Source organism: Rhagoletis pomonella, unplaced genomic scaffold (assembly GCF_013731165.1).
Source record: "Rhagoletis pomonella isolate Grant_MI unplaced genomic scaffold, Rhpom_1.0 Rhpom_scaffold_00007, whole genome shotgun sequence".
NCBI lineage: Eukaryota > Metazoa > Arthropoda > Insecta > Diptera > Tephritidae > Rhagoletis > Rhagoletis pomonella.
Window position 1 is genome coordinate 57,007,848 of NW_023458561.1, and position 13,841 is coordinate 57,021,688.

A 13,841-nucleotide genomic window follows, 5' to 3' on the forward strand; every position below is an offset into this window, starting at 1 on the left:
TTTTTTTTTTCTCTAAATATAAATAACACAGACGATCGGCGCAAACGAACGCATCGTAAAAGGTTAAATGTTGGCAAGGCAAAAAAGAAAATACATAAAATAAATTAAAGCACGTGGAATTTGTGTGTATATTTTTAACAGGCGCATGAAGCGACTAAAATAAATGTATGGGCAAAAGTCAGACAACACAATTTAAATTAAGAAAATTTATTGACTTTGATTTCTTATTATTAGCTTATGCGAGAAATGAAGAAAAATGATATCAATTCAGCCAGACAGGCAAGGAGAGACAGACACATTAAAGCATAAGCGGGCGGAATGATTGATTTCATAATGCCTTACGTCAGGTCACCGTTACTTCTTGGAACACACTTGTTTTGCTTTCGCTATCATAAAATCGTCAAAAAATTAGTTCATAACTAGACAGATGTTAATTAGTACGAATGAATAATTTTATGAAATTTATTAATAATGACATTCATAAATATCGGTAAAGCCTCGATAAATTTAGCAACGCTGGCATCAATAACTAATTATATCGAAAATTATGTCCATAAATATGCATAGGGGTAGTCCTTAAAATATCAACATGTAAATTTTGCATGGAGCACCCGTTTATTTTGGTTTACGTACAAAATAAAGACATGCCGAGAATTTAAAAATTTTGAACAAATTTTTAGCGGTCACTTCCAGGGCTTGCAAAACTTTGAATTCAAAAAAAAAATGAAAAAATTCGCAAAAATTTTGACTTTAAATCTAAAAAATTTTACATATTATTGAAACTTTTCCTATAAATTAATATGTACATATATATACTCGCTCAGTTATAGCTGGTCAAAGTCAAAATTATGCCAGTTTTTTTCGATTTGAAAAAAATTAAATTTTTTGAAACCCCTTAATTTTTTACTTTTGTACGTAGAACCTAACCACTGGTAATTTTTGGTCATTCAAAAACTAGATATAATACATTTTGGTGAGTTTTGCAGGGGTAGTAAACAAACCGAATAAAATTTTCTTAAATTTCTTCAAGGATTGCTTTTTGCTTTGAAATCCATGTCTACTTATTTTATTGAGTCTTACAAAGTCCACAAACCAAATTTTTTAAAAAGCTCCTTGTAAGACCCAGCCTAATATGTCGAAAGTAACATGGGCTTTTCAACATCTGGCAACCGTCTATTCAAAGCTAGTTCTGATAAGTAGTAGATCTACCAGCCCCTTCAATTCCACTTACGATGTAGTGTGATAACCCGATTGCAAAACTTTAATTTTATTCTTTCTCATACAGCGAGCTCTTCCATTTTGCCTTTTAAATAATCATCAAAATCGGCAAGTATAATACAAACAAATATTTTCTTCGGATAAAGTGATTTATATTCTCTTCTGTGTTGTTGTAATAAACATTCAAACGAAATAAACGCATGGATGATTGGAGTGATGCATATGTAATAGGGTGGTCCAAAATAAATAAATCGGAATTTTAATGCTCTCACCCCGCGGATTGTTCTATACCGCGTGTTTGCCACTCAAAGCGCTCAAAGTTTTCCATGTATTTTTTATTATTGAGAAAAACAATTTTTCGTAGAAATGGTTTAGCATTCTTGAAAATCTATATTTTTCGATCGGAAAATCCTGTTTCTCTTCAGGAGACTTTCAATAATAATACCCAATTAGCGACCTGTAAATATCGAAATAAAAAATCAGGGATATTTTTTCGACAATCCTGGGGGTTAGAGCATTAAAATTCGGACTTCATTTTTCCATATGCTTTTTTTTCGACCACCCTTATATGCAATCAATGGTTAAAGCTTATGGCCAAGGGATCACGCGCCACTGACTGACCAATTGATTTAAGTGATTTATTTGTTTAATGCCCCTTTTTAAATAGGAATTTTAAAATTGCTATACGCCGTGGTTTAGTGAACTCTACATCCACAATAAATGGTTTCATGGCTGAAGGACAAAATTGTTTTCATTTAATGTTTTGTTTTTTTTTTCGTTTAATGTCATTTTTACTGGCTGAATAATGCAATTTTAACTTTGCAAACTACCGTCGTAATACGCAAATCGAATGCGGAAGGCGCGCAATAAGTTTATTCAAAGTGAATTATTTATACAACGATGCATACTTACATATATACATACATACAAACGCTGCGCACTTTTTTTGGTTTGTCGCGGTTGGTGACTTTTCACAAAACGCAAAAATTTGCATTAACTGCATGCGGTGGCTCGGCAGCGTGCTTGACTCACTGACTCATTGCCGCCGCTATTGTTGGAGCAGCTGCTACTGATCGGACTTACATATTTAACTGAGCTCAGCCCAGCTTGGCTTGGTTTCGACTGTAATGACTCCTGGGGACTCCAGTTGCTGGTTGGCTTATTACCGCGGCCAGACTTTTGTTCGAATTACTGGCGCGTACTTTCATACACAAAAATATAATGCATACATACGGTGACCATATTTATGAGAGCCGAATACGGGACAAAAAATAATTTTGCAGATTTTTTCCACAACAGCTTACAGATATTAAAGTCGTCTTCAATGATTCTAGATGTGTTAGCCCTGAAACAGTATCCTTTTGGTAACATCACAAATTTGTAAGATAATTTTCTCGATATTTGTACCCCGTAAAATTTGAATAAAAAAATTTGTTAAATTCGCTAGGGCTTACCATTAATTTTTGGCAATTTTTTTTGCTGTTGGTATTACGCATTTTTTTCATAAAAAGCAAGTTTTTTTTTTTTTTGAAACAGAAGCAAATGAGCAACACTTTCCACTCGCACTTTATTATACTCAATTTTAATGAGTATAATAAAGTGCTAATGAAATTTAGTTTTTTTCTAAAGATTCTAATTAAAAAGTTTGAAATTTTGGTGAAACATTGCAGAGTTAATTTTTATAGTTTTTTGCACAAAGTTGGAAATTTGGTATTATATGATTTTTTTTTGTTAGGAAAAGAGCTTTACTTTCATAAAACAAATAATAAACATTAAATATCTAAGGAAAAATAGCCAAAACTTAATAAAATATCAAATCCTAATTTCTATTTTAGTCACTGTATGTATTCCTCGATTCGAATCACAGGCATTTAGATTTGAAAATAAAACTGTTTATGGAAGAAATTACGACCATATACCAACATCACTTAAAAAACTCGTTCATAGACATGCCATTTAAATGAGCTGTCCCGTATAAAAAAAAATTACCAAGACAATGGGTCAAAAACGAGGCCTGCCGCGTATAATACAGAACGGATGGTCACCCTATGTATACATATCCGTACATATAATCAAGTAAAATACTTACATTTTGTACCTATTCATGCATACCGCATTTGTAAGCATTTACCATATATAAATGATTGTCATTGTATCTGTCTGCAACTGCAATTGCAAAGCAATTTACTGCTGATCGTGTGCACCGTTGTTGGTTGTTCCTTACTTAGTATTCGTAATTGCTGAGTGACAGGAGCAGCTGTTGTCGCCGCCATCGTCAGCTTTGAATCGATTGCTGGAAATGTGTTCGTTTTCGTCTTCCTCTTTTTTTTTGTCCTAAAAATAATCATTATTGCTTCGTTTCTTACATATTGCTAATTTTTTTTTTTACTTAAATGGTAGGTCAAAAGATCGCAATTTTTTTGTTTGAAAGTTATCAAAAGTTTGTCTGACTTGTCGTTTGTATTAATTTTTATTGCAGTATACTTATAGATCGATTTTTATTGTCTGGCACCTTTGATCTTTCATAAATACATATTTACACAGATATTTATATGTATTACGATTGCAGAAGCATGCAAAAATATAGCATCAATGCAGAAAAGATACAGGATCTTGTACTCTTCACCAGGAAATACAAGCTTTCAAGCAAGCGTTAAGAACTTTCGCCATGCTGTATGCTACGGGGCAGTTTAGTGTGTTTGATCTGCACCAGTTTTTAACATTTTAGTTTGTTTGGGACGAACTTCTAAGCCACTGTAGAGGTCAAGGGATGGCATGAGGGCATGAGGAGTAAAGGCTCATTGAATATAGACGCGTCGAAGATGATGAAAGCCGTAGGGGCAGCAACAATCGTCTGCGCGGAAATCTAGAAAATAGACCCGTCAATCTCTATATCGGCAGTAAGGCTGGCATAAAGCCACTACTATCGCACAGCACTTCACCAAGAAGTGTAGCGGAGCGCAGGGAAGCTATGGATTTGCTTCATGCTGGTACAGATGTACAGCAGTACCGGATTCTGAGGCACCGGCGTCGCGTGCAACGAGGAGCAGCCAGTCTAGCCATAGAAGGTGCTCTGTTTGGAACCTATGCTGATGGAGTAAATTCCGATTTCCCTCCGAGCGTTCAAACGGCTCACAAAAATCCTAAGAAACAATCACGCAACATTTCATTTTTATTATCAGTGCCTAAAAAAATAAAAATAAAACACGATGGTTCTGGGCCAATAAATCGCTACGCTGCCGCTTTCCTCTCTGTCACTTCATTGCTCATGATTTCTGAATGCGATGATAATTAGTAGTTGAAGGCAATCCCACAGTAGCTTTCAAATTGACCTCATATGCTTACAGGCAAATACTTAATGTCAGCCTGCTTTGCGAATGTGAGTTGTGTTTGTTAGTCGCCGCACTTTCTGCATACTGGCTCAAACATAATTATGTGATTTGAGCCTCAGCTTTAAACAAAGAGTTACCCTATCAGTTTTCGTAGTCAGTCTAGGCCAACATAATTTTTACTTAACTAACAGGGTAATTCTGGCTAAGATAGGAAAAAGTCTTACGTAAGACAAATGTAAGACAGATGGCAAGATAGTTCGAAAGACTTGTTTTAGTTTAATTTTCTTTTAACTTTTAAATTTCACTGTTTAAAAAAGAAAAATATATATTTTTTTTTATACTAATTAAATTTTTAGAAACTTGTATTTTTTAATTTGATTTGTTTTTCTTTTTTAATTTAGTTTCTTTTAGTTTGGTTTTAAAAATAAAAATATTTTAAATTTTTTAGTGCTACTTTCATCTTTTTTGATTTATGTTTTTCTTTTTATAATTTAGTGTTTAGATTATTATTGCTTTAAAATATGTAAAAAAATATACATTTTTCTTAATTGTATATAAGTTTTAAAAATAATTTTTTATTTTTGCTTTATCTTCATTTTCCTTTTTTTTAACTCAATTACTTTTTATTTTCTTGTTTTTATGGTTTTAAAACGAAAAAAATATATGTATAGTTTTTTAGTTTTGTTTAATTTTTAAAAAACTGATTGCTAAAAGGCGAGCAGCATAACGCTAATGGGGCAATTCTGGCAACTGCCTTTCCGTTTACTAATAAGACCTCTGCGTTTTCAGATCTTTCGATTAGTCTTTCGAAAGACAGAAAAGAGCTTTCAAAATAGTTGCCAGAACTGACAATTATTTTACGAAAGACTTTTCGTCTTTCGAAAGACTGTAGTGTGTTGAAAGACAGTTGCCACAATTACCCTGTAAACCTGCTTATTAAAGACCAAAAATTGCATTTGAACTATTTTTCGACCGAAAGCTCAATTAATATTATGAATTTATTTATTTATTTCTTTAATTTCAGTCTACAGATTTAGTTTCTTACAGACTAGCTAAAACATAATATTGTGAACAAATTACTCTTAAATCTATCAATACTTATGTTAAAATTTTACTGATCAGAATAAGAAAAGACTAGAATGGTGTATTTTTGTTTTGTGGCAACTTAAAATATTTCAAGGAAAGTTGTAATTTCTATAAAAAAAAATGTATATTTGCTTTTTGCCGACTAGTGTAATCAACGCAAACGACTTTCAAGAAGTGTGTTGATCTCTTCCACTGAAAGTTGTTTATTTACAAATCGCTCTACGTAGCTTTCACGTGGTGGAGGCTCTTTTAATGCGTGATTTTTCCGCCATGAAATTTCACCTCGATGACGCAAAGATAAACCTTGAATTATTGGTATGCGAGTAGCATAAATACGTAATCACATTCACTGCTATCACTTCAATAATAAAACACCGATTTTTATTAATCCAATTTATATTTATTAATTTATTTGTTTATTTAATGTATTTGTTTATTTAATTTATTTGTTTATTTAATTTATTTACATACAAAAGCGTCGTATTCTGCATTGCTTTTTGCTCGTGCGGCAATTTGCGTAACAAAACTGATAACAATAAATATATTATCTATTTGATATATCAAAATCCTGAGATAAGAACTTGTGAGCTTTCTGTGAGAGGCTTGCCACTCTACGACAATCTCTTCCTAAGCTTATTTCTGTTCACAGATTCTGGCGGACGATTATACTTACTTCCACCCGTAAAACTTTCGGATACTCGTATAACACCGTTGTCCTGGAGACCTTAACGCTACCTATTATTTACTTGTATGTATGGCTTATGACTTTTTCGATTTTTAAGTGTACCAGTCTCCGTAGTTGAAGTGCTTTTCCAGAGTTGAAATGCTGCAGCATAATTTTTAGTTCTCCTATGAATCTACCTCCGCTTTTGAAAATCCTTTTATATTTAAAGTGATCGGGAAATAGTTATTTAAAATAGCAAAATAGCATTCATTACTGCCTTTATATTGAAAATTTTATTATTTATGCTCAATCATAATCACACGTGCCACTAATTCGTTTCTAACAATTTCTTATCAATAATCGTTTGAAGCTTGCCTATATATGTATGTTGTATGTTTCTAAAATTAGGGTTTATAGGTGTGCTATAATTTTTGTTTTGTATTTTACGCTTAAATTGGCAAACATGTTAAATATCAGTTTTTTTTGTACATACATGCATACATATATTTTAAATATGTACATTAGACTGCATCACCAAAAAAAGTTTCGGGTTTTCCTACAGAATTACAAAGTATAGATATTATATTTGAATACTTCCACCAAAATATTCGGAAATAATATGAAGATTTACGTGAGCTGGACCGATTCGAAAATAATTAAAAAAAATTGAGTTTTTTATGAATAAAACTAGTTTCTTGAAGGATTTATTGAAAAAATCCCCTAAGATGACAAAACAGTTTAAGTTTAAAAACCTGCATAAAAATATTTAAACAAAAAATTCCAAAATTTATAGCTTTTTTCAAAGATTGGTTTAAGAAAAACTTAAATAACTGGGCCGAAACTATACCGACTTAGGTTTATGAGATATCCTTCGAAAGATATTTTCTCACCCTTTTTATTTCTTTTCATAAAAGCCCATTCACGTTCCCAATTAAAAAATATATATATTTTTATTCATAAAAAACTCAATTTTTTGAAGTATTTTCAAATCCAGTCCAGCCCACGTAAATATTAATATTTTACCGAAATATTTTGGTGCAAGTCTTAAAATATAATACATTTTCTAATTTTAGTGGAAAAACAGTACCGATTTTATTTTTTTTTTTGTATGGGGAGTGATGCAGTCTAATGTCGTATGTATGTATTCGTGATAACGTCTAGGCAGTGTTTTCAAGTTCAAGTTGAATGTGAGCGCATGGATCTATGTACTTTTGCTGGTTTGTCTCTGCCTGTTTATTTGTTTGTAAATTTGCGGCGGGCGTGTATCTATGCTGACGCGCGAATTTCAGTGACACCGCAAAAATGTGTTCTACATTTGATTCTTGACTTTGAAATTGCGAATTGGAAAAAAAGAAAAAAAGCAAAAGTTTTAAAACTTTTCTCGCAAATGATGTCTGTAAATCCAAAAAAAAAATCGCCTTTATATGTACCTCTGCTGAAGGAGTGTTATCAAAAAGGCATAAATATTAATGATGGACAAGTGAGCACTTTAATTTCATAAAAATGTATACTTACGTTGTAACGTCCAAAATTTTTGGCCTTCCCTCATTCGATTTGCCGGAGATACAAAATTTTAATGTCACTTAATTATTGGACTTTTCGCCACGGATAAAAACATCAAATTTGTGGAGGAGACAGTACTGAAAGGCAGACTGGACAGTGCTTAGAATCCTACATGAATATTTGGGTATGAGTAAGGTCAGTGCAAGTTGGGTCCTAAAACTTATTTCCGCTGTTCGAAAATAAAAACGAGTGAAGTGCTGTACTTAGTTTTTAGTAAGGGCCTACAGAAAAAAAATCGGGTTCAGTTGTTACTGGCGACGAAACTATGGTTCTCTATCATCATTATCCGCCAAAATGGGACTCGTCTGAGCTCACCGCGACAAAAAAGGCAAAGGTGACCTAACCTCAGAAAAATGTTGTGGCTACAGTGTTTTTTTGGATTCCGAACGAATTTAAATGAACATAACCCACCAGACAATTTTTGTTGCCGGCAATAAGAAAACGTGTCGCCCTCGGTAACGCGCCATGTCGAGTCGTTTTCTTATTACCTAAATAAGTAATTTTTTGTCGCTTTATTACAGGCGCTATTTGGAAAATAATTACTTAGAAAAATTTTATTCTCTTTAATATTTCATTTGTTTTTGAATACAAAATTAGAATTTAAAGAAAAAAATTGTTACTTCCCTCGCTATGGAGATTCCTATGTGTTTCACTCCTCCCTTTGGCACAAATTTGATGCTTTTGGAGAATTCCGTTGACGCGAGATTCATCAGTTTGGGAATTTTTGATAACATTTTCCTAAAATGACATGAAAGAAATGATGTTGCCCATATCTCATTACGACAACAAATTGGCCTATTTCTCATATTTTGCATGAGGGGAATTATTTGTGCTTTAGAAGAACATAGTCCCATTTTCTTTCTAAAATTGTTATGGTACATATCTTTAATATAATTACGAAGGTTTATAAGATCGTCGTGAAAACTATGCGCATTTACCTGAGCAATTGTGAGTAAAACCGTATTTGTGACCTTAGATGAATACCCCTAATGTATATTTACATATTTTTTGCTCATTATATCACACCCATATTGGACTTTCCTAATATTTATTTAATAACAAATTATCAAAAATTTAATTGCCAATTTTTATTTTTATTCTATTTTAAGGTCTGCAAATATTGGAATGTGCTAGCCTTGGATGGGTCGAGTTGGCAGAAAATCAATTTATTTGATTTTCAACGTGACATCGAGGTCAGTCAAAGTCATTTGAAATTATATATATATATTTTTTTTTTTGCAAATCAATAAACAAATTAAATTTTCATTATTTTTTCACATTTAGGGTCCAGTTATTGAAAATATATCCCAACGATGTGGTGGCTTTTTGAAATTTCTTTCATTGCGCGGCTGTCAATCAGTTGTTGATAAATCAATAAGGTAATGATAGGCGTTAAGTAGACTTTCCACTATGCATTGGAATAAAAAAAAAATCGGGGTTTTGAGGTTTTCAATGCATTTCGCCTTAAAATTTCTAGTGTTTACTTTCAATTTTGTGAACTCTTATTAATTTATTCTCCATTTTTTTATTAACTCTTTCAGAACATTAGCATTTCACTGCCCCAACATAGAAAACTTGGACTTATCCGAATGCAAGAAGATCACCGATATATCGACACAGTCAATAAGCAAAAACTGTGCAAGATTAACAGCAATCAATTTGCAATCGTGCTCTAATATAACCGATGATAGCTTGAAATATATATCGGATGGTTGTCCGGTAAGTAAATACCTGTTTTAAGTTACTATATCACGAAGGAAATTTTGAAAGATCGTGTTCATAAAAAGGATAAAAAAATTTTACATTTGAAATTTACAGGTAATCACATGAAATTTTGTTCATAATATTGTTACTTAAATGAAATTTATGACCGTCATGGGAAAGAATCAGTTAAACGATAGGCCAGAGTTCGTTCAGTTTAAAAAAGGACACATTTGTCATGAACTCTAACGTTAATATTTCGAATAAGAAAATCCGAATTTGTTTTTCATACAAAAATATCCACATCCTAGAAATTCTCGAAAAATCCTGAAATCTTAGGACCTTTGAAACGTTTCGAAAACAATAAAAAAAAATTAAAAAAAAGTTAATCAAAAAGATAATTAAATTTCTATTTGTTTATTTAATTTTTTTAGTGCAAAGAGCTTAGAAAGCAGCAATTTTGGAGAAATTTTTAATGAATGTTACGTAAAAAACTAGTTGAAAACAAATATAGGGTTTCCTTCAAATAAAAAAAAAATTATTCCACTAGAAAATTTGAAATTTGTTGATAATTTTTTGTATGAAAAACAGGTTTATTTACGAAATTTATGCTGTTACGAGGCATTTAAGCATTTAAATGAATACCCATTACATTTTTTCTTTAGAATTTGCCTTAAAAAAACACACACACAGCTTACAGTCAAGGGTGTACGACGAACTTTTTTCTAGAAATTATTGAAAAAATTATTAAAGTGGCACCGCCCATGGTTTACATACACTTCCACTGTACTCATTGCTATATTTTTAATTAATGCTAAAAGCTAAATTCATTTTAACCCTTTGGGATAAATAAATTCCCAAGTCATTCCCTTTCTCACTTTATTTGATTACGCATATGTACATATGTATGTATGCGTGTGTGTATGTATACAGCCTCAATCGCCTTGCCTTTGCTGAAATTTCATTCACATTTTGCCTTGCAACATCCATTGATTAAACTTCTATGCTCCTCTAACAGCAGACATTAACATCCTGTTCACATCATTCCCACAAATAAGTGACTTTCTCTTTACTGCCACAAAACTTTCGGGCTTAAATGGATGTCTATTTTTGGCACTATATACAATGATTTTTTTTTTTTTTTTTTTAGTTTTCATATTGCGAACCTCAGCACTTATGTTGAGAAATGTTAAAATTGTTGCCAAGTCCAAAATATGTTCAATTTTTTGCAACCAACGGCAGGCTGCTGACTTCTTCTCTCTGTTTTCCTTTGAAGAGCACTCAAAGAGGCCTACGAGTAAAATTTCATCTCCTTGTGGACGCTCTTGCTGCATGTTTTTGTGATTGTATCTATTTCTCTCAAAAATAGTTTTCGCTCTTTTTTTCGTGTTCGTTCTTTTTTTTTTGTGCCAGCGTATACTCTATGCAATCCTCTCTGTTTATGTGGAAATTTGCTTGCTTCATGTCCTTGCCCATTCAGTTTCGTAATAAACAAATAAATTGAGGCCAAGAAGAGCTCATTTGTACATAACCACTTGCAACTACACGCACACACCTACAAATGCTAAGTAATATGAAATTTTTTTTTAACCACTTTTAACCTCCACTCGCCAGCACTCGGCTAACAAAGTTATTTTTTAGGGTATTACATATTTATTTATGTACGTGCATGTGTGTTTATGCTGGCAACACTGACAGTGAGCGCTGAATTTGTTGGTATTTGCCCAAAAAGTATACAAGAATTCGCATAGCTTTTATACACATACATACGTATGATTATCTACACATAAATATATATGTAAGTATATACTAATATATTTTTTTTTATTAAATTTATACATAGATATGAGTGTATGGAGATATGTATGTATGCTCAGCAATTCGCATTCTCAGACATTTGGCATACTATGTACTCGCACAACCCGTGCATCTACTATTTTTGGCCTACTTTAAGGCGTTTTTGCTAGTTCTTTTTCCAACGCACCACCCGCTGCATCTGTGTGTGTTTTTTATAATTTTTTTCCTTCGGCTGCTATTTATTTACATATCTACCTACGCTGTGTATATCTTGTTGAGTGCTGCTATATTTGTTGGATTCTGCTGCCTACGCTTTTCTCGTAATAATGAGTTCATGCCAGTTGTTGCGAAAAAATTTGCATGTATTTGGGGTGTTCTTAAATTATATGCCTATGTGCTGCATGCATTCGTAGTATTTGTGTGAGTATTTGTGTGTGTGATAAACTTTTGGCGGTTTTTGAAAAAGTTTTCCCCAAGTCCTTTTTTTACCAACATTTTTTTTTGTGGCTGTGCTCCATTTAGCTCTTTCGCATTTTTGTTGCTTGACACTGGCGTAATTTGTGTCAGCCTAAATGGCAAGTATGTATGTATGTAGATATGTATGCCACAAGCGAATTGATGTTGAAAGAGGTCATGCTGGCATTAAAATAGGCTCTGAGGGGGAAATACTTTGAAATTATAAAATTTATGGTATACTACTCAACGGTCAAAAATTGACGAAGTTACCTCTAGCTTTATATAATGTATGGTTTTTTTTTCGAAAAAAAAATAGCAATAGTGTCCGACCTATGTATTTTATTGTAACTTCTGTCAATTACATAATACTCTGATACTTTTTTACTGGCAAATGTTATATATGTATTCGATATGTAATTCAACCCAAATTTTGGTTATTTCATATAAATTCGTCACGCTAGGGTGGTCCAAAATTTTTTTCGTAGTAGAAAATCAACGGAACCCGACAATTTGTTCTTTGTCCAAAAGGGTAAATAAGTATTTTTTTTGTTCGAACATTTTAATATTAATGAGGGCCACTGAGCACCCTAATTTTTCATGGAAAAATTTTAAATTTTCGAAAAATCGAGATCAGCCAGGATTTGAAAAAGTTAACTTTAAACTACTAGAATTTAAAAAGAACGCTCTCTCAAGTAATTACGTTACTATAAATCGGTATAATATATATATGTTGAAAACACTTGAAGTTGGGAAAATTTCAGGGGGTAACTTAAAGGTGCTGGTAAACGATGCGAATAATTCTCATGAGACCAGATATTCACTCTCATTCTCACCGTCTAGTTAGTAATGAGAATGGATATTTACTTTAATCGTAGAGCAAATATTCTTTCTCATGAGACTGAATTTCTATTCTCATGAGAACTATTCTCATCGTTTACTAGCACATTTGGAGTGGTGTTGTATGGGAACCGGGTGGTCAAAATTTAAAGTTATATAAGTAAAATTACTTAGCAGAGATCTCGGTCACAATTTTGAAATTTCCCACATGAAATAAGGATGTCAAGCAACAACTAAGTAGATTCCAAGCTTCACAGATTGAAACTGGACAGAGGAATGTTATCTGATTTACAGATTTCCAGATTGCTGCAGGGTTCTTTAATTATTAATTAATTAAACAAAACATCGTTACTCTTTACTGAATCCTAGAGCGTAGTGGTGTTCAGAGAAATTAGGAAGCAGACGAATCCAGGCACACAAACCCCTCTGAGATATAGTTGCTCTCTGAAGTGGAGCAGAGATTCAAAGTAGAGTCGTACAGCAGGAGTATTAATCTAGAGATAAAAATGCAGAATCGCTACAAGTAGAGGGTAGCTACCGGTTTATAAAATCTAATTTAACTTAGTTCATCTGTTAAATTTCAATGAACATGCGTCACAATGTCAGATGAAAGAGATTTTAAAATGTTTTAGTTTGAAAATCCTTTTAAAGAGGGTTACCACATGCTATAAAAGCTGGGTTAAGTTAAAATATACACAAGTTATGTATTAAAATATGAGTGTCAGAAAAAGGAGTTTTGATTGGGGTTGCCACATATTCGAAATGTCATATCCATCTAACTTTGTATAAATATTTATATACATACTTACATACATATGAATAAATATAAATGTTGAAACAGACAATAGCATAAATCTGAATATCGTTTAACTTTTTTTATATCTATTGCAACATTTTATGATTAGAATTAAAAAAAAAATGCTTTTTAATATACCACTTTATTAAAAAATGGAATAATAAATTGAAAATTATTTTTTCTAGACGCATAGCCATTATAAACTATTTATGAGATATAAAATAAGGAACGTGGAGCGCTGCAGTAGACTTGAAGTAATAAAGTTCCTTAACAACTGTATTAGATTTAATTAACAGTTAGTCTAGAGTCAATAAAATGATATTACAGTAACTTTTGTCTCATTAGGTAATTCATACTAACAATATAACGGGCATTGAAATTTCAGGTCGAT

General features: G+C 32.3%; 1 protein-coding gene across 1 annotated transcript in view; it reads left to right on the forward strand.

Annotated features, from left to right (window-relative positions):
* Positions 1-13,841, forward strand: part of LOC118743149 (F-box/LRR-repeat protein 20) — a gene marked incomplete at its 5' end in the record, with an annotated part of 72,158 nt that overhangs the window by 49,290 nt on the left and 9,027 nt on the right. The window contains 3 exon segments of the mRNA XM_036475680.1: positions 8,973-9,056; positions 9,148-9,242; positions 9,405-9,582. Coding sequence (XP_036331573.1) covers positions 8,973-9,056; positions 9,148-9,242; positions 9,405-9,582 — 357 coding nt within the window.